We start from the raw sequence: 22,499 nt of genomic DNA on the forward strand, positions 1-22,499 counted from the left end.
CACTCCCAGCAGGACACCGAGTCTGCTCTTGCCATACTTCTGCTTAGAACTGTGGCTTGCCATCTGAGGATATACACCTGGTGGTCCCTTCCTCCTGTCCACACTCACTGGCAGCTTTCAGTTCTGTGAATGTGCCACCATCCCTCCTGTCTTCCTTGCTGCCTCTTCACACGTGCTGTTCCCTTGTTCTAGCATGCTCCAACGTGCTTCAGTGCTTCTCCTTATCTTTAGATCTCAGCCCCACGTATTCTTACTCAGGAAAGCCTTTCCTGGCCTCCCTGGCAGCATTCACGCTTGGTGAACCTCTCCTGTCAAATGCTGATCAGGGATATCATTGACTATCCTTGTGGCCCTTTGATTAATGTTTGTCTCTCCACTTGACCAAAAGCTAAGAAGGGGGGGGGGGGCGCTACATTCCTTTGTTTGTTTATCTTACCACTGTAGCCCCAGGGTGTAGCACAATGCTTTATACACAGTAAATACCCACCAGCTGAATGAAACACGCATGCGGGGGCAAATGAAGGAATCAGCATCACCAACATTATCACCATAATCCCTTCAATCTGTATTAGTATTGAAATATCTTTATTAATTGCTCCAGCCCCTGGGATATACATATGCTGAAATATATTTGTAATCTATCTGAAATTGTATTCAACTGGGCCTCCTGTATTTTTATTTGCTAAATCTGGTGACTCTATCACAAACACTTGTCTTTTTATGCTACGGGCCACTCAGTTTCGTGTTTGGAGGTTCACAGTCCCATTCTCCCACTGGTGACTATCTGTGGCATTTTCTCCAGAGAGAGAAAGTCAAGACTTTGGAAGGCAGTGCTCCTGATTCTCCCTTCTTTAAGCGCCCCCTCTTTCTAGGCTCCTACCCTATGCCTACATCTATCAAAGCTCTTACTTATCACCCTGCATTGCAAATGTCTACTCATCTATGTGTTTTCTTCATTAGACTGCAAGCTCCTTGAGGGCAGAGGCTGTAAGTAGCTGCTCAGAGAGTGTTTGTTGAGTGAATGGATGATGACTACCCCTAATCCAATTCTAGGATTCCAATAGGTGATCTATAAATACTTGTTGAGTGAATCATATTTAATAAACTCCACTTCATAAAATAAGATCACATTCTTTTAGCATAGAGTATTTGAGATGACTATTAATAGGGAAGATATAAAAAAGAAGTCATCACTAAGAAGAATACATATACTATTTCCTTGGATTATGGGTCAGTTTCCAGTGAACATGTCCATCTGGGTGATTTGTGTTCCCAAGATGCTTGGGGAAGATGTCTGACTGAGGTTCCCTAGGGATATTGTAGGAGGTACCATATATGGCAGGGAGGCTGGATCTCCAAAAGCCTGTGATTCTATGCTTCATGACTGTGATTTAGGTTTTACCAAGATTTAGGGATGTGTGTGTGTTATCTGTGTGTGTGTGTGTCTGTATACAATATGTTCACATATGTACATATATGTGTAAATATATGTATATAATCTTTACTGAAATATAATTCACACTTCATACAGTTCATCTATTTAAAGTTTACAATTCAATGTTTTAGTATTCACAGAGCTGTATAATTATCACTGCAATCTAATTTTAGAATATTTCATCACTCCAAAATGAAATCCTGTGAAATCATGAAACCATTAGCAGTCACACCCCACCCATTTCCCCAAGCCTTAATTTCTGTTCCCATAGATTTGGCTATTCTGGACATTTTACAGAATGGAATCATACGGGGGTGCCTGGGTGGCTCAGTCGGTTAAGTTTCTGACTCTTGATTTTGTCTCAGGTCATGATCTCAGAATCATGAGATCGAGCCCCATGTTGGGCTCTGCACTCAGTGTGGAGTCTGCTTGAGATTCTCTCTTTCCCTCTCCCTCTGCCCCTCCCCTCCACTTGTGCACACTCCTTCTGTCTAAATAAATAAATAAATAAATAAATAAATAAATAAATAAAATCTTAAAAAAAAAAGAAATGGAATCATATAATATGTGGTCTTTTGTGACCAGCTTCTTTCACTTAGCATAATGTTTACAAGGTCTATCCATGTTGTAGCATGTATCAGAATTTCATTTTTTTTATGGTAAATACATATTCCATTGTGTCAGTATACCACTTTGTGTTTATTCATTCATCAACTGATGGACCTTTGGATTGTTACCACAATGTGGCTACTGTAAATATGCTGCTACAATGCATTCATGTACAAATTTTTGAGTAGATGCATATTTTCATTTTGCTTGGTGATATTTTCATTTTGGTAGAAGTGGCTTGGTGGATCAAATGGTTACTCTATGTTTAACTTGAGGAACTGCCAAACTGTTTTCCACAGTGGCTGCACCATGTACATTTCCACCAGCAATGTATTGAGGGTTTCAATTTCTCCATGTTTTCCCCAACATTTGTTATTGCCTATTTCTTTTCTTTTTTTTTTATAGTCATGCTAATGGGTATGAAGCACTATGTCATTGAGGGTTTGATGTTCATTTCCTTGATGACCAGTGATTTTGAACATATTTTTATGTGCTTGCTGGCCACTTGTGTATCTTCTATGGAAAAAAAAAATCTATTCAGATCCATTGTCCATTTTTAAATTGTAACATCTTTTTATTATTTAGTTAAGTGTTCTTTATATATTTTAGATTCAAGTCCATTTTGAGATATATGATTTACAAATATTTTCTTTTATTCTGTGGGTTATTTTTTCACATTTTTTGAGGTTCAAAAAATTTTTTTATTTGAGTATAGTTGACACACAATGTTACATTAGTTTCAGGTGTACAATATAGTGGTTCAACATCTCTATATGTTATACTGTGCTCAATACAAGTGTAGCTACCATCTGTCATCATACAATATGATTACAGTATCATTCACTATATTCTCTACACTGTGCCTTTCATCTCTCTGACTTATTCATTCCATAACTGGAAGCCTGTATCTCTCACTCCCCTTCACCCATTTTTCCCATCCCCTAAACCCCCTTCTCTCTGACAGCCATCAGTTTGTTCTCTGTATTTATAGGTCTGATTCTGCTTTTTGTTTGTTCATTTGTTCATTTTTTGTTTTTTAGATACAACATATGAGTAAAATCTCAGTCAGACTTATTTCATTTAGAATAATACACTTTAGGCCCACCCATGTTGTCACAAATGGTAAGATCTCATCTTTTTTATGGCTGTGTAATATTCCATTGTATATATACATTCCACTACACACACACACATACACAGACGTAATTTTTATCCATTCATCTATCAATGGACACTTAGTTGTTTCCATATCTTGGCTATTGTCAATAATGCTGCAATAAACATGGCGGTGCATATATCTTTTCAAATTAGTGTTATCATTGCCTGTGGACATCTTTTCACTTTCTTGATGGTATGATTTGCAGCACAAAAGTTTTTAATTTTTATGAAGCCCAATTTAACTATTTTTTTTTATTGCTTCTGCTTTTGGTGTTGTATCTAAGAAACTGTTGACTAATTTACTTCTATGTTTTCTACTGAGAATTTTATAGTTTTAGCTTTTGGGTTGTAATCTATTTTGAGTTAATTTTTATGTACAGTATGAAGAATGATATATTTTAATCTTAATTTCACCTGTGTACTCTTATGAACATTATTATACAAATTTATCCTTTCATCTTTCTGTATATATATCTAATGCTGACACTATTATCACAGCTCTATATTTATTTATTTCATTGTTCTACCTCAATCTATAATTTTCTCTCTCTTTCTCTTTCTCACTCTATTTCTATCTTTATAATTTGAATCAATTGTTAGAACCATAAGTAACTTCAGAATTTACCAGTTCAACTGAGACCCAGAGAATTTAAGTGATTTTGCTGGAGGCCACACAAATTTTAATGTCTTCTTTGTGTTAATAAAAGAGATTTATAATGAATAAAGGAATTTTACAGTAATAAGTTAACCTCAAGACTATATTTTGGCAAAAATATATATATAATAAGGTTCCAGTCTCTAAACTGGAAGTAGTTTACCTCTGAAACCCACAGCAAACAAGTAATTCAAACATAAAAGAGGAATCTATATCTTTATATTCAATTTAGTTAGTGAAATCTCATCTTCTTTCTAGCCAACTTATATCTACTGAAGTCTTTCTTGGTATCCTATCAGGCAACCAGCTCTTTTAATTGGCTCCTGGGACTTACTACTAGACTGATTTTCATAACGTCATTCAACAAACATTTAGTGGACACTTTCTAGGAACATGGCTTTCTGCTAGACACAGTCTTCTGCCACCAATATGCTCATCATCTAGTGAAAAAAACAGACCCATTGGTAAAGATGTGCATTATTTGTAGGTCCCATAAAAGAAGACTGTTGGGGCCCCAGTGTGGCTCAGTTCACCTGGGGCAATGGTAATAGTAGAGTTAAGTGAGGCTTATGGAGACCTTGGAGTGATACTAATTCTAGCAGATGTCTGGCACACAGGGGAATGGGGTGGGTGGGGAGAGAGGGTCAGGAGACAGTGTTCTGAGCAGAGGAAAGAATTCTGAGAAAAGGCATCAGACATGAAGCACCAGCTTACAATGGGAGCACATAACTGAGCAGCAGGATGTGGCAAAAGGTTTCTCTGTAACCAAAGACAGCTTGGCATTTGATGTATCTTTGCCAGCAAACCCCTTTTACACTTCTCTAAATCACTGGATATTGATAACCCAACGATGCTACACTGATTATTTTCTACAAGGCTGAGCATCTGATGAAGCAGGACTGTCCATTCGCCATGGTGACAACTGTCAGAGTTTACTGTGATTAAAAGAGTAGTTGGTTTAGTTCTGCACTAGACTCAGAGTATTACTGTTTGATGGTATGAGTGTTACAAGATAGTAACACTTTCAGAGGCCCCAAATTCTCTGTATAAGCAGGAGTACGAGTTGTCTAGCCTAGCTTTTATTCTGCTGAGGAAACGTACATATATTACTATTAAATTTAATTGAGGCAACATTATCAAATTTGCAAAATGTGAAAAAGAGTTAAAGTATATATATAACTCTACTTTGGGTCTTATACCTACTTCCTGGTTTCTACACATTTTCTGTTCATGAATTTCCAACTCCAGCCTCTCTCTGTGTCCATCTACATCTTTACATCTCCTTGTATGTCCTTTTGATGTTCCCAATCACCATCCCTCTTGTGCTTGCTTCCTCTTTTATTTTTAATGTCTCTGTTAAAGGTGGTTGCAAACAGAACTGGGGAGTTCTTCTGATCTGTTTAGTATTAACTTTTCTTTGTTCTCTCTCACACAGAGAGGTGTTCTTATTTCTTTATCTATTAAACAGCTATTTGGTGACAATCTATGATAGTATTTTGTGCCTTTACCTTTACCCTAGTTGACACATTAGGTACTATGTGGTTTAAATACACATCTGATCCACTGAAACTGGACTTAGGGAGGACAACTCAGTAGTATCCTGGAGATAGGATAAAACCCTGATTACCCCAATTCTTGAGGGTAGAGGTCATAAGATACTGATAATTTATATGGAAAGATTGAAAGGTATCTGAGATGACAAATATCACCTCCATTTCAGGGGTGAGTCCCTGCACCTCCAGTATTATAGTGATAGGAGGGGACTTAAATGAAAAGAAGAATGTGAATAATACAAAGGGAGAAGTTTTATCAAATCAGTTTAAAAACATACATCTTTGAAAAGCGAGGATAAGTATTTATTCTAGCTCTTAGGATCAACTCATCCTAACACACCAGTGAATTCTGTTAAGGTTCAGCAAGCCTGGGCCCCAAAGGACCATAACTCCTAAAAAGGGTCTCATAGTACAACAAAACATAGAGTGCCTCTCTATGTATCTGTAACTCAAGGTAACTTTGTCTCATTGTATATCTACTTCCTGAGCCTCTATCTCTAGATAACTTGGCTTTGAGTCCTGGTTCTGCCATTTCCAAGCTTGTGACCACCAACAATTTACTACTACTTTGAACTTTGATTTTCTCAGCTATAAAATAATGATAATTATTTTATCATCACCAGGGCTATTTTAAAGATGAAGAGAGTTAATATATGTCAAATTCTTAGCCAAGTGACAGTTATATAGCAAGTGCTCAGTCAGTTATCTCTGGATTTATGCATACCTTTTGAGTTGCCTCCATCTTTTTAAATTAATGCATCCATATATGCTGCTATCCCTGTGCCTCTGTGTCTCTTTCACATGACCTATTTCACTCCCAGCTTGTACAATTTATACTTCTGTATATTTTTAATCTCTAACTCATCTCTATCTTTTGCTCTGTATTTCATTATATCTACCTCTATTTTTATCATTTTTGTAGATATCTACTCAGCTCTCTTTTGATATCTTTATATCAATTTTATAAATCACTACATTGTTGTCACCTGTTCCTAGGTTTATATGGTTATATGTCTAGCCATGTATATTTCTAAAGAGCCCCATCTATCTATAGATATTGTTGAAAACTAACACTTGACCTCCTGGTCATTTGCAAGACTTACCCACAGGGTCCTCCTCCATGACTCTCCTCCCACCTCTCTCTGAAAAAAAGCAGGAAGCAGGAAGTAACAAGGGTCACAGTGCTCTTTGGTCTTTGGATTGGACAATATCAATTCATTCTCCAGTGGTTTAAGATGTGTAAAACAAGCCCAATTTCATGCCATTTTTCCATTCATCTCTACCCATCCATGAACACACTGATATTAATTCAGGAATCTAGAGACACAAAGATGAAAAAGATAGAAATATTCCCTTCAGAAAGTGTACATCCTATCAAAAGATGAGTGAGGGAGACTCTGGGATTCAATAATTCACATTCTGGTGAGGCCAGCTGGTCTATGTTTTCAGTTTTTCTTCTTCACTGATTTCCTGAATACCTTCTAGGCCAATATCAAGCCCAGGGCTATACAAGTTCAGAGCACCTTGGCCAAATTGTGTGATCAGAGAACTACTTTCTCTGTTGTAGTGGAAAGAGTCCTGATCTGGGACTAGAGCTACCTGGAGCCTTATCTCTCCAAGAAAGCCATTAGCTTTAAGCCCCAGAGAGGTTCATCTTTCCGGGCTTTGGAGTCCTCAGCTGTAGAATGACAGGGTGGGACTGGAAAATTTCTGGGGACCCTTGTTGCTTTGACCTTCTGAAAGTCTATAATCATACACAAGTTTGAAATGATATCTGGAGACCCCCTTTGGAATGAGTGTTGGGACCCAGAACTTGGACTCTGAAGTCAGGTGGACCTGGGCAGAGACTTCTCCATAGGAGGGACTGGTATGTGCACTGTAGGTCACAAAGCACTTTCATACCCATTATCTGATTTTATCTTCATGAGAACCTAGTGAGGCATTTTTACTCCCATCTTCATATGAGGAAACTAAAGCCCAGAGAGCTAATTGGGTAACTGAGTGCTAACTACTTTAGATCAGCTGTCTCATTTAAGTCACATGATAATCCTATGGCTTTTCCAATTCTTCTTCCTCTTCTTTATTTCTCTTCTTATTTCTTTTTCCTCCTCTTCACCTTCTTCTTCTTGTTTCCATTTTATAGATAAGCAATCTGAGGCTTATGGAGGTTAAGTAGCTTTCACCCATTAACAAGTACTAGAGTTCAGATTCAATCCCAAATCTGTCTAAAGTCTGTGCTCATAAGCTTGGTCAGAATCTTTAATGCCTAGAGAGGTTGGAAGGTTACATAAAAAAGTGAAATGATCCAGGTAGAAGGATTATTCTACTTTCCTTTAATCTCACCAAAGAAAAACAAGAGCATAAGTAAAATAACAAAAAAGAAACTATACTTTGCATTGCATCGCAGATATATTATAGAATGATGGAGAATTGTAGAACATAGAAGTAGATGTAGAACATAAAAATATATGCCCTATCTAAGAGGGGCACTATTAATTATTGGGTTTATGGAAATTAGGCTCACCTATGACATATCTTTTGATATTAGCGGAAAAGCTGGATGTCTAGAATCTTAAGTATAATTTCTCTATTTCTAAATATTTATAATTACTTACTAAACTATATAAACAAAAATTATGTAGGCAAAAAATAAAAAGATGTCTCATCCTGACTGTATCTGGCTCACAGGATGCCAGGTTAGTACTTTTGTCCTGCACTATGCTGTCTTCAAGGACTACTCCATAGCATTAGCTGAGTACCTGCTGTAAAACCACCAGGCTGCTCAGCTCAGGAGTAGGAGTAAATACTATGCCTTGTTGCTTACGGTCAGCATTTACTCTGAGTGGATGTTAGATTTTGAGTATCATTCTTGGCTGGATGCTTTTGCATAAAATAATTGCCTTAACCCACACAACAACTCTGGAAAGATTTAATTATCTTCATTTTTCAGTTGAGTATATTAATATTCAGGTTGATTTTAAAGGTCACCCAGCCATAAGTAGCCAACCTGTGATGTTAGCTTCAGGTCTGACCATGTTCTCTTCATTCTGTAGTGTTGCATCTTTCAGGTGACTTTAATTGCTTCAAGTTAGGGAAATTTTCCTCTTTTATATTTATCTGATGAGAACCTGACATAAGGAGGAAGTCAGGGACCTGGAATCATCTTTTAGGACAGATAAAACCTTTGCTACCCCTCATTATCCCCACCACCAGGTCTCCTAAGGATGGAGAAGAAACCAATAAGGTGAAGAAGGAGGAAGAAAACAAGAATCTGCCCCTTCATGGTCCAGAAGCTTTGACATTGATGTGAGACACTCCTACATTCTGTAGGTGACTGCAAGCACAGACATACAGGGAGGGGACTGGCTGCTGGAATGCCAACCTGGGTGATGAACCATGCAGATGCCAACCAGCTGTCTCATTGTGTAAGCCAGACCCAGAACCCTTTATATAAAGACAGCCCTCTGTCCAGATGCTTCAGCCTGAATGTCTGCCTGCTGTGAGGAGGGTGAGTCTGTGGTTGGGTCCTGGGATTGGGGTAGGGATGTGTCTCAGGGGATGCCCAGATTCACAAGGGTGAGGCATAGTGAGGGAGGCGGGAATTGCAAGCAGAGGAAGAGTGGTACCTAAACCTGAGGAGAAAAGTCTGGTAGACTTTTACAGGACATAAGAAGAATATCTGTGAAGTTTGTATGAAGAACTGAGGGTCTGAAGTAAGTGTATTTGCCTTTGATAATGCTGGCTTCCTGCTCAGGTACCATTTTCCCACATCAGGACATCTCACCCTGGAAAAGATGCATGAGTAATTTACACTTTGTGAGCAGAGATGTGTGTAGGGGGGTTACTTTCCCTAAGGGCATGTGTTTTTAGATATTCTTTATTAATAGAGAATGGAAGGCTTTGCCTTTCATTAGAAGCATTTTCAGTATATCTGGAGCTTATTGAGAAGTGTTTTGTTGGATGAGTTAATTGTTAAATCAGCCACCCTGCTGTGCTGGTCACTGGGTTGCCTGTATATGAGCAGGTGAATTTAGGGAGGGCAGAGGAATGGAGACTGCCCTCTGTTTCTCCCTGGATAAGTGTAGTGTTAGAAAGTATGCCTGAATCCCCCAAGTCATGTTTGTAATGCTCCTGTTGTATAGGGGTTTATGTGTGCCTGAATGCCAGTCTTGTGATTTAGGAATCTTGCGCTTTTTGGGTTACTCCATCTTAGGCAGTCATTCCCTGCCTTTAAGAGTGGCTGGGGTAAAATATTTCTGAAGCCAGCAGATTGTCCAACTTCAGGTGATTTACAACAACAACCTGCCTGGGCAAGCTGCCATGGTGGTTCTTTCCAAGGCTGGTGTGTTTTGTCTGTGTGTGTTTTGCCTATGTCCATGAGAGTCATTTAAACAAATTCACCTAAAAATATTGAATGTAGATATGTTGGGTTTGAGCTGCCCAATAACTGACTGGATCCTTTACTTTCCAGTGGATGTTTTGCGAGCACATGGTGCCTGAATGCTTGCTCCCATATGTTCATCTTTACATGATTGCACATGTGTGTGTTGCCACTGCATGTCTGTGAGGATATCCAAGCTCCTGTGGGTGTGGAAACCCCACTTTGGGCTGCAGCCTTAGAAGCACCTCTACCTCCTATAGAGTGCGCTCCTGCCACTTAGGACAAGGAATCCCGTTGTCTTCAACACCCTCTTGTGTCGGACACTGGTATGCCCACCCTCCAGGGGGAGACCCTGGATGCCTGCTCCCCTGGCTGTGCCTTTGAAGTTCCCTCAGATCAAGACTTCAGTTAGGTCCTTTGGTAGATCCAAGACAGGTCTCATGGGCAGTGGTGACTAATATTGGGTCCATCTAACTCAGTAAGTGTTCTAGGGTAAAGGTCGAGAGTTGGGGATGAAAGTACAGGGGAGAAGCAGGGTGTCTCCCCCTTGGTCCTAGACCCTTCTTCCCAACAACTTACTCTCCTGACACTGATTTTTCTACCGTAGGTCTCACTCACCTGCCTGCATCAGAACCATGTGTGACCAGCAGCAGATTCAGTGTTGCCTGCCGCTCCCCCAGTGCTGTGTGAAGGGTTCCTCCTTCTACCCCTCCCAGTTCCCCAGTGCCAAGAGCCAGGCGGTGGTCCAAGCCCCTTGTGAGATGCAAATTGTGGAGTGTCCCACATCATGCCCAGTTCAAGTTTCCCAGGTAAAATGCCAGGCTCCATGCCAGTCCCAGACTATGCAGGTGAAGTGCCAGGCTCCATGCCAGTCTAAGACCACCCAGGTGAAGTGCCAGGCTCCATGCCAATCTCAAATTTCCTGTGTTCAATGCCAGGCTCCATGTCAGCCTGAGGTGTCCTGTGTGCAATGTGAAGCTCCATGCCCTGTTCAGACCTGCTATGTAGAATGTACTCCAGTTTGTTATACAGAAACTTATGTGGAATGCCCAGTCCAGACCTTTGTACCCCGTCCAGCTCCTCAGCCTGTCCAGACTTACCTGGCTTGTCCCCCAGTTTCCCAGACTCAGGGAAGATTCTCAACCCCGTGCCAGTATCAGGGCTCCCATGGCAGATACGTCCTGCAGCGTCAGTCCCCGGCTTCCTACAGCAACTGCGCCCCACAGTTCCAATCCGGGACTTACTACAACAACTGCACCCCCCAGCGTCAGTCCCGGGCTTCATTTAGAACTTGCGCACCCCAGTGCCAGGCCCGAGGCTCTTATGGGAGCTTCCCCGCCCAGCGTCGCTCCCAGAGCACCAGCAGATGCCTCCCTCCTCGCCAGCTGCAACCTTCTTACCGCAGCTGTTCCCCTCCACGACGGTCTGAGCCCTACTACAGCAGCTGGCTGCCATCAGCATGTTCTTCGAGTTCCTATAACTACTGCACCCCACCACGCCGCTCTGAGCCCATCTATAGCAGTGGCTGTCCTCGGGGTCCCACTTCAGGCTGCTCTCAGAGATGTGGTCCCAAGTGCCGGATAGAGATTTCCTCCCCCTGCTGCCCCAGGCAGGTCCCCCCGCAAAAGTGTCCAGTTCAGATTCCCCCCATCAGACGCTGCTCTGAGAGTTGTGCCCCACAACCCTCCTGGGGTGCCTCCTGCCCGGAGCTGAGGCCACATGTAGAGTCACGTCCACTCCCAAGTTTCTGTCCACCACGGCGTCTGGACCAAAGTCCAGAGAGATCACTCCAGCGATGCCCACTTCCTGCCCCACGTTCATGTCCACATCCTGCTCCACGGCCATATCCACGTCCAGAACCACGTGCAAGATCAGAGCCCCGCCCATGTCCTCCACCGCGGCAACGTTCCGAACCCTGTCTGTGTCCAGAACCATGTCCAGACCCATGCGCAGCCCCACATCCTAGACCAGTGCAGCGTGAATTTCCCGAGTCACGTCCATGTCCACAGCCCTGTGAGCTCCCAGAACCTTATTTACTTCCAGAACCAATTCCCCTTCCAGCACCCTGCCCGAGCCCAGAGCCCTGTGTGGAGCCTCGGTGGTGTCCCAGCCCATGCTTGGGACCAAATCCAATCCCATGCCGAGCAGACTGAGGCTGTCATGAGTCTAGCCCATGCCGCCTAGACATTGAGGCCCCCAGCTGTGGCCCAGCTGGTTATAACCAGTGGCAAGGAACTGGTGACAGCTTTGGACCTTGTGATGGGATTCCAGAGCCACAGGGTTTCAGTGATTGTGGAGACCAAGGAGGCACCTGTATTGGACTGAAACGAGGTTCTTCTGTTGGAACAAAGGGGGCTTATTTTTAAGGAAGCATGGTTGACACATCCCTACCTCTTGCCCTGAAAATGTTACGCCTCCTTTCCCAACAACCTCAATTTCCAACACATTCTATGTGCATCTCTCCAAAGACAGTCTCCCTGCTGCAGAGGTGATGTCCAAACTCCATCACATGTCATCTCAGGATCCACACCTGGGTTTCAGGCACCTCTCCACCCTCACATCTGACTCCTCCCCTGTACACATCCTCAGTTCTAGCCAAACCAGTCTGGCCACCAGGGCACATATGGGTGTGCTCCAGAACATACCTTAGGTGTCCCTGCCTCCAAGCCTCTGCTCACTTCCCACCCTCCTTGCATAGACCACTTCTGTGCTGTGTCCAGCCTCTGAAATCGAACCCATCTTTCAAGACTTTTTCCTTGGAGTCTTTTCTGTTTGTTCCTACCCACGGGAGCCTACAGTGACTTCCTAGAACCCATTGCATTGTCCATACCAGCCATTTGGCAACTCCCTTGCAATGTCTCTTGAATTATCTCACTTTTAAGATGTGTCTGTTTTTCCTGACCAATAAGTTTGTAAACTCCCATTTGAGTGGAGTGAGAATATCCCTAAAGTCCCATGCTTCTCCTGGGGAAAACAGCTGCTCAGCAAAGCTTGTGGGTTGGCAGCTTGAGCCATGATCTATCCTGATAGGCAACCCCAGGATCTGGGAGAGAAGGAGGCCATGTAACAATAAAGATGATACCCTCATAGTCTGAGTCCTGCAGAATGTCTGTTTTTTACCCTTCCTGACTCTCTGGGATGAGCTTCTTTATATATATTTTTTTTTCTTGAGTGTATTGTACCTGTGATCTGAACTTTCCTTAACCGGGTAAGCTTCCTTATGGATTTTCTGTTTCCCCTCAGTGTTCCTGGCTTCTCCTGGTGGGAGAAGCTGGATGAAAAGGTAGGAGGAATGAGGGAACAAGAAGAATAACTCTTGCTCCTCAATCTGGGGGTAAAGGACTCAGGTCTAGGTTGGGCAGGTCACCCAGCTGTGGGTGTCAGGAGGGAGAGGGGAGCTTGAGGGGAACTGGAAGTTCTCTGTGATATTCCACAGGATACACTCTTCTTTTGTTCAGAATAAACTATTTGCCCTTTTCTTTTTTTTTTTTTTGACATTGTAAAAAAGGGAGCACCCAAGGTTGCCATCGCTCCTGAATCCCACTGAGCATGAGTGGTCTTGGCAGCATGAAGGTGGGGCTTGGAGGGGCTGGAGAGAGAGGGGTGCCTCTCCTCCCCACTCACTGCCTATGAGTTGGGTGCTGTAGAATGAGTGCTCTTGAGGAGAACATTTCCCCAAATGGAGACAGTGCCCCGAGGCCAGCAGGGTCTGTAGAGGATAAAGGGGATCCTCTTAAGAGGACAGCAGGGGGTGGCTCTGGCCTGGCTTCACAGATTCAGTTCCACAGTTGGGCACCACAGATCTAAGACCTGGCTCTGAGGATGTCTTTCCCTTGCCCCAGGGATCTGGTCCTGCAGTGTCAGAGGTGGAGACCCAAGAGACACCTGGCAAAGGAAAACTGAGGTTCTTTATGTAAAGTCCATTCGTTCATTTATTTTTTTTACTGGCAAATATTCATTGCCTACCTACCAAGTAGGCACTAGTAAAAGGGACAGAAATAACTCTTCTTTGCTCTCAGAGAGCTTACAGCCGAGAGCACTGGTTCTCAGGGTAGTACCTGGACCAGCAGCATCAGCACCAACGTAGGACTTTGTGACAAATACAAATGCATCACCCCAGACCTACTGAAGCAGAGACTCTGGGGGTGAGGCCTGGGAAGCCGGGTTTTAACCAGCCATTCAGGTGTTTCTGATGCCCAAGAATGTTTGGTTGTTACTAGTTTAGTAAAATACCTTATACATGTAGAACATGAATATATGTATATGTATGTGTGTGATTTTCTGTATCTTCTCTAATTTTCAGAATAACCCATCACACAGGCACTATTATCTCACCATTTTGCAGAGCTGGAAACCTAAGCACACAGCCCAAAGCCACACAGCCATACTCAATTCCAAGCCTACATTCTTTTCTACTACACATGGAAATCATCTCAGTCATAGTCCCTGTCTCTTCCAGAGATATTTCCTGTATCAACCCAGTCATTTTTCCAACATACTTTTATTGGACAGGTTATTTTTACCAGTTTTACTTTTGCCTCTTCTTTTCAAATCCAGGCTGCTCTAGGACTCTATCTGCTCTGTGGCACAAGCCCCCAGGGGCCTGGCAGGGCCCAAATGACTCCTATGAGACACCCCTATTTTTCCATCACCGAGGCCCCTGAGTGGGGGTGGAGAGAGGCTTGAAATACCCAGAGGGGGATTCTCATTAGATCTCTCCCCATGTTCTCTCAAACATACCCTTAAACAAGGACCCTCTTGTCTGGAGGATGAGTGGGGAGCAGTCCTTCCCCTCAAAACACAGAAGAAACACAGACCTGGGTGGGAGAGAAGGGCATTCACTCCCAGGAAGCCCCAGCCCCCTCAGGTTCAGGGTACAGGTCACCACACAGGCTCTTTGTTGCAATGACCCATGACTTGCTCTGTTCTCTGGAGATTGACTCTGGCTCCCCAGGATAAATAGGCCTGGATATGGAAAGATATTGTATGATGGCAGAATAGAGTGTCTCTGGGTGAGTCAGGCTGGGCCTGGGGCTCCCTCATAGACCAGGGCTGTGCACCAGCCAGTCTCAGTGCCATCTCTGTAGGTAGCCAGAGAGGCTCAGAGCCCAGTGCTCCTCTCTCCTGGGGCACTAGTCTGAACTGGGTCCTCTCACCTCTTCTGACAGCATGCTCAAGTTTGAGCCTCTAGGTAGGCCACCTGTGAAAAGCTACAGGCCACATATGGCAGCTCTGAAGGAAGAAGTGCCCAGGAGTGTGGGTCTGCTGTATCTGTTTGTATGCTGTAAAGCGTGGGGCTTCTAAAATATATGCGGTGATGGGTTGCAACCCCAGGAGCATGGGTTAAGATCTCCTATGGCCCTTTAGCCTTGGCTTTTGACAGCTCTTCCAATCACCCCTTCAACTCCCCAGCCTCCACCCTTTCATGCTTGACCTGCTTTTTCCTTCTATATCAACCATTTGAACAAAACTTGAAGGGCCAGGGATTGGAATTCCAGAGTAAAAAAGACTATTTATAAAAGCCTGTTAAAGGTGCTCAAAGACCTGTGAGAGAATCTCCTCTTTGAATATCACACTAACAATCTGAAGCAGTGCACAGGTTGCATGGTGTTGTTTTCCATTTCAGGTGAACAGACTGTTGCCCAGAAATGCCAGTGCATCAGGCAAATCACAAACAGTATGAAACAGAGGTCAAGCATGCTCCTAGGCTTGGCATTCAATCCTTGGACCTGTCTTCCAGAGATGAGGGGCTAGTTGGTCTGAATGAATGTAAGAGAGATTGGGTCTAAAGACCATGCCTCCCACCCTGGAATCCTTCTTATATCTGTGTGTAGTTTTCTATCCTTTCCCTCTTCCTAAGCCTTCCTCCCTGGGATTAGCATCTTCACTGTAGAATGAGGGAATTGCACTAGATGTTCTCAGAAGTTCCTTCCAGACCAAGTGGGTTAGCCACAGTTGCTCTTTGTCACAGGTACTAGGCTAGGGTGGAATGACCTGGGAACCCACTTAAAGACACAGAACCCCCAGATCCATCCCCAGACCTATTTAAAGTGAATATTCTCTAGAGAGAGAATCTGGGACCTCCCTCTGAAAATTATTCTGATCAGCTGAGATAGAAACCATTGCTGTAGTGATACCCAGGGGTGTGAGGGAGCTTACTCAATATCTGCAAGGAGAATTGAAACTTGCACACATCTGGCCACAGCACGAGAAGGAGGTGGACATGGTGGCAAAAATGGGGCTGACCACTAACTGTTTTTTATGAAAAGTTTTATGTAATTACCCTATGTGAGAGTCAAATTTTTTACTCCTCAGTCTAGGAGCACCTCAGGACCAAAGAGTCTCTTCTTTCCTCTCTGTTAAATCCATAACCACTGCCACCCCCCAAACCCAGAATTAGGCTCTTGTGCATGGCTAAGGGAAAGGGGTTGTCTGATATATGTTACAGATTTTTACTGGGAGAAGATAGGCCTAGTTTTGGTATATACCTCCTTTATCCAGGCATTACCTAACCATTAAGAGGGAGGAATTCCACAATCCATAGTTTGTCCTACAGACTAGAATGGTCCTGGATGAATAAGCAAATAGAACTGTAATGCATAAGGGAATAGCTCAGCTCTTTATAATGGAATAGATATGTAGATAGTAGTAATCAGAAGACAGACAGTGTACACAACATATAGGAGAATAGCCAGGTGGTGAACAAGACTTGGTCCCTGGCCATATCATACTCCTGATTTCTGGCTGAGTTGGACGTCCAGAGGATCCACATGCCTGTGGCTTGAAACTAGTTAGGAAGAGAGGGTGATGCATGATGATCCATGGGCTTCCCCATCACCGTGGACCATCAAACTCATTCCTCCAAAAGATGAAGCTTCCTGATCTGGAAGACTAAACTAGAAGTATCTAGAAGACTAGGAATAACCCAAGCTATGCCAAACCCACCCATCATGTTCCTTACCACATCTTGTCATAGGAACCCTGAGCTAGGGTAACATCTTTCCTCTATTCTCGAATGTTATATCTGTCAGGAAGAACCATTTATCAACTTATATTAACACATCCGTTCACTTTACAAAAATTTATTGAGACCTAGCTATCTGCCAGGAATTGTGCTTGGTCCTAGAAATACAATGGTGAGTAAGGCAGTGTCTTGCCTACCTTGAATTTGAGAGACAATAGAGTTTATGAGAACTTGAACATGGGAGGCACAGGGCACCATGGAAACCTGTAGGAGGGGCACTTAAGTGGCTCAAGTGCCTAGAAGAGGTGTCTACAGTCAGAGGTGTGAAAGATTGGTGGGAGTTATCTAATGAATGGAGGAGAGAGGAGAGAGTTCCAGGAAGAGACAATAACAGGTATGCCATTGTCATTAAACTGATATCAATGACAGACAATGCAGGGAGGAATATTTCCTCCTTACATGACCATCATTCCTAGTTCCAAACATGTCCATCTTCATCCTGCTCTAATGAACTTCTTATCAATATTTTAGAGTAAGACTTGAGAGGAAACTGACCTAAAATTTCGAGTGATTTCAAGTTATGAGGGAGGATTGAAGAACATGTCTGTCAACATGGGTTAGAATAATGGACCTAATCTGACAAGATAAAATGTAATCAAGATAAAGGTGAAATTCTGAGTTAAGTTAAAGGTCTCCCACACTTGTAGAAGATGAGTAGATATATGCAGAGCCACACATATGGAGAAAAGTTTGGTTAATTAAAATCTTAGCATGGGGCAAGTGTGCGATTGTCTATGGCACATGGTGATGAGCTCTAGTTCTTCATAGTTAGTCATGATAGTGTTGCTCTCCTTGGTCCACAGTGGTCCAATGGGAGTGAGGCTGGAGGATGATGTGTCAGCCAATTATGCATCAGCCATCACCTGAGACAGGAAACCTACATCCTTCCTCATACTCACAACTTGAAAAGATGCTATTATTTACTCCAATTTATAGACAGTGTGTCACACACACATCTACTGATTGTCTGTTCACACATCTAAGACCTGATAATGCTAGAATCTAAGCCTAGGCTTATCTTGCTCCAAAACTTGATTTTCCCTCCTGTGGAAGGAAGAATAATGTTATATTTTATTTTATTTTTTAGAGAGCAGGAGAGAGGAGGGAAGGTGTGGAGGGAGAGGGGGAGAGAGAGAATCTTAAGCAGGCTCCATGCCCAGCATGGGGCTGGATATGGAGCTTGACCTGGGGCTCCTTCTCACAACCCTGAGCCAAAATCAAGAGTCCGATGCTTAACTGACTAAGCCACCCAAGTGCCCCTAATGTATTTTCCAAGAAGTAGCATGTTGCTTTCTCTCTTCCATTATTTGAAAGGCTTTCTTTCAGAAAAAGTAAAACTCAAGAGCTTAAATCCAATGGATGGAAATTTCTGACTAGAAATAAAGGGAATAATTTAATAATCAGAACTGTGTGGAAATGGAATGCACTGTTACTCCTGCATTCAACAAACACTTAGTCAAATACTGAGTTTTTACTATGTATCAGGCAGTATTCTGGATGCTTGAGACATATTAATGAATGAAATAGACAAAGATGCTTGTTCTCAAGGAACTGATATTCTAGCAGAGGAAAACAGATAAAAAATGGACATATTTAAAAAATATGTAACATTAAAATATACAAACTGCTTTGGAAATAAGAACAAATATAGCAATGGAGATATTCTGGGCAGGCATCACAGACAGCATAAGAAGGGGAAGAGGACTGAGCTGGTGTGTGGGAGAAAGGGGCCCAGAGTGGTATGGAACTGTGAGCCAGCATGCAGGAATAGAAAGGGCATAGGAAAGGCATCATGAGGTATGAGCTGGATCCCAACTCCACCACTTACTAGCAGAGAGGTCTTAGCTTTGGCCATTTCCCTGACACGTAGTTCCTTCATTTATAAAATGTGGTTAAAAGAAAAATGTACCCATGTAATATACCCCTGTCTGTGTCACACAGGATTAAATAGGTTATTTAAGTTACATACACTTTGCATATTATAAAACACTACAAATATATCTGCCTTTAGCAGTGAAATGTTCACCCCTAAGGGGAGAAGTACAGGGAAGAGATGATGATTGGCCCATCTGATGAGGGAGGTTGGCCAAAAAAGCAGGCCAAGTCCAGGCCTAAGAAAGCCTGACAGGCAGACAGGGGAAGCATAAACAGAAATGGATGTGGTCAGCTGGGGCAAGTCAAGGGAGGCATGGAGGAGACAGAATTGAAGGAGTGAAGGGACATGGGAGGGCAGACAGAAGAGGGTTGGGGGATGGGTGGTGGGAAATGGCTCAGGAGGGAAGCTGAATCTAGAAGGAATAAGAGATTTGGGGATAGTTTGCTCAGATGCCAAGGTGAATGTTGGCTTCAAGGATAGTGAGGTGAGCTGCAATCAAAAATGGTCATCAGTGTGTTGATGCCCTTCAGCCAGTTTGCCAATGACATCGTTCTTTAGGTTAGCCAGCAGGAGAGGAAGTACCAGGGAGGGGAGGCTCTCAATCAATCAGAAATATTTTTAAGACTTGAATCAAGATTGGGCCCTTAGTCATTGAAAGGCCTTCTGACTTGACCCAGCCTGGATAAAAAGGCTGGATTGGGCAATCATTTAAATTATAAGTTCTTTCCATAACATCTCATCAACATTCTTCAGGGGCTTGTTTTGTTCAGTCAGAAATCCAGGAAGTGTTTCCAGTGAGCATAGTCTTAATCCTCCTGCAGCAAAGCAGGGTTTCCCACCCTCAGCACTAGTGACATTTTGGTAGGGATAATTCTTTGTCATGGGAGCACACTGTAGGATATTAAGTAGCATCCCTGGCCTCTACCCACTAGATGACAGTATCAAACACAACCCCTCCCCACCAGCTGTGATGACTAAAGGCCTCTGCAGATTGTCAAATTCTTCCTCCTGGGGGCATGGGATAGGAGTATACAAAATCTACCCATCATCCTTTAATAAGAACCATTGAATTAGAGGAAAGAAACTCTGCCCTTGCCCTTAAGACATTCCCAATCCCACGGAGAATGCTATCCTGCCCTCACCTCCATCCCAAAAGACTCCCATCCATTAACAATAAAAGGGTTCTGTTGATGTAAGGCAGGAGTACAGGCAAAGGATTCCACAAAAGCTTCTTATTTTTCATTGAGGGAACTGAGTATTGATTATGGAAGAGTAGATTATCTTGGCTATTAGGGCGATTATGAGTAGATTGGCTGTGACTGTCATAATTTTTTGGCAAATTTATTCAATAGCTCAGAATACTCCCTTTCTAACTCTTCTGCTGGGTCTGCTAAGGAGTGCCAGTGGCAATCTGAAAAAAATTGTAAGCAAGAATTTACATTGTCTTGAAAAATCAGAACACAGGACATTTTGGGGCGCCTGGGTGGCTCAGTTGGTTGGGCGACTGCCTTCGGCCCGCGTCATGATCCCAGGGTCCTGGGATCGAGCCCCACATCCGGCTCCCTGCTCCGTGGGAAGCCTGCTTCTCCCTCTCCCACTCCCCCTGCTTGTGTTCCCTCTCTCGCTCTGTGTGTCTCTCTCTGTCAATTAAATAAATAAATAAAATCTTAAAAAAAAAAAGAACACAGGACGTTTTTACACAAAAAGAATAAAAAATTTTTTAAAGATTTTATTTTATTTATTTGACAGAGAGAAACACGGTGAGAGAGGGAACACAAGCGGGGGAGTGGGAGAGGGAGAAGCAGGCTTCCCACGGAGCAGGGAGCCTGATACGGGGCTCTATCCCAGGACCCTGGGATCATGACCTGAGCTGAAGGCAGGCGCTTAACGACTGAGTCACCCAGGTGCCCCGAAAAGATTAAATTTTTATTGATGGTTGGTTAATAGGATTCATAAGTAAAAGAGAGAAAAATGCACAAAGGCCCTAGGAAAGTGTTCAGTAAGCATGCCCACATTTCTGTTTTCCTGGATTCCTCACCGAATACAATACAATAGTTGAGAATAAGTAAAAAAAAAAAAAAATACTCTATAAGAATGCATTATGAATTGAGGTTGATGGTGTGATTGAGTTGGGAAAATCTTGAGCTGTCAGTTAAAAATGGGGAGAACCTGAGCCTTGCTCAACTCAGAATTTGGACAAACTGGCACAGCAAGGCTTCCTTAGTTAAAGAAGTGATTATTAGCCATAAGTTGATACTCTTGGAAAATGTTAGATTTCTGTATTCCTCTAGTGACCAAAGAATGTAAATACTATAGACCATAATCTCTTCCAGACTATGCTCACTGGAAACACTTCCTGGATTTCTGACTGAACAAAACAGGCCTCTGGTACCCTTGGTACCAGATGAGGTTCAGAACTATTTTTTTAAGAGGGGTAGTGCAGTGAACAGAATTTATTAGTAACACTACAGGCATACTTCAGACTTAGCCATACGCAACCCCATCACCATGCAATTCAAACCAAGGAGTCTACCACATCTTGGGTAGGCACAGTGTGTTGTTCAGATCCCCCAAACCCATGGCTTCAGGACTCCTGCCCCTTTGAGAAGGCCATTAATACCTCTGCAACAAAACACATGAATATTCACAGTAACGCGAAGCCATCTCATGTCAGGTCAGGTCAGTTTTTTGCCTCCAAATGGGTGTCATCAACAATTGGACAAGAAATTCATTTCCAGAGACCTTTGGATGGAATAAGGGATCATGAATCTGCAGTAACATTTAGGGGATTGTGGCAGTGGTATTTTCTCATCTTGATCCCTGCTGCTGTTGTCCTCTGTCCCAGGGTCTCTTACACAGTCCCCTTCTGTATTGGGACCCAGTGCTAATGTGATTATCCTTACCTGCTAAAATGACAACCATACATCTTGCAATAATAAAATTAAACTAAGACCTTCCATGGGTTTCTGGTAAACATTCAATAAAACCCAAGTGACTGACCCTGGCAAAGGTCTCCCTACCACCCAGCCTTCCATTTATTTCTCTTTAGCCTTCCCCTGTCCTCACTCTTTCTCCCAGCTCCAGCACACATGCCCTACATTCCAGTCAGGCTGGATCACTCACCACTCACAAAAGACCACCTGCATCCTGTTGCCTGTATCTATTCTCACACTGCTGCTTCTCCCTGGAATGTCCTCCAACCCCCAACCCCCAGCCTCCATGGGTCAAAGCCTCTTTGACAAATCTTTCCCAGACACCCTTCCTTAGAATTCCCCTCACTCACGTCTTTTCCAAGACTAAGTTGTATCCTTTTTCTGGACATGTTGTACCACTTTTGTATTTCTTTTTTTTTATCCTGCTTGGGATGTATTAGTTTTTTAGTCCTATTGAGATAGGGAAACTGAAGGTCTCCATAAAATTCTGCTTTTTGCTCCTTTTCCTGCTTCTATTCTTGCTAGGACCTGCATCACCACCTCACTTTGTACATGCCTCAGAATGCATATGTCCTCCTCCTAAGGGGCAAGGAGTTAATGATTTATTTAGAACAGATAACATCTAAGGAAGGACCAGGTGAGGATGACTGGATAAAGTCATCATATGAATATTTTAGACCACTAGTGCTAGACATCTTGATGCCAAGACACCCTGGCTCCAAGGAATAACAGATGGGCCATCACCTTTGTTCCAGTCAGTTCCTGGATACCTGACAGGACATGTATACCAGACCCTGGACAAAGATGAGACTCTCTCTCCTTTCTGAGTCTCCTAGACACTCTGTCTGTACCTGCACTCTCCCTATGCCTTCAAT

General features: G+C 43.0%; 1 protein-coding gene across 1 annotated transcript; it reads left to right on the forward strand.

Annotated features, from left to right (window-relative positions):
* Nucleotides 1-9,982: 9,982 nt before the first annotated feature.
* Nucleotides 9,983-12,285, forward strand: KPRP (keratinocyte proline rich protein). Its single transcript, XM_034990103.1, is given in 1 exon segment — nt 9,983-12,285. A coding segment is annotated over 1 exon segment (1,731 nt). The 5' UTR covers nt 9,983-10,426; the 3' UTR covers nt 12,158-12,285.
* Nucleotides 12,286-22,499: the final 10,214 nt, after the last annotated feature.

This window comes from Mirounga leonina, unplaced genomic scaffold (genome assembly GCF_011800145.1).
Source record: "Mirounga leonina isolate KUSES-001 unplaced genomic scaffold, KU_Mleo_1.0 Mir_493, whole genome shotgun sequence".
NCBI lineage: Eukaryota > Metazoa > Chordata > Mammalia > Carnivora > Phocidae > Mirounga > Mirounga leonina.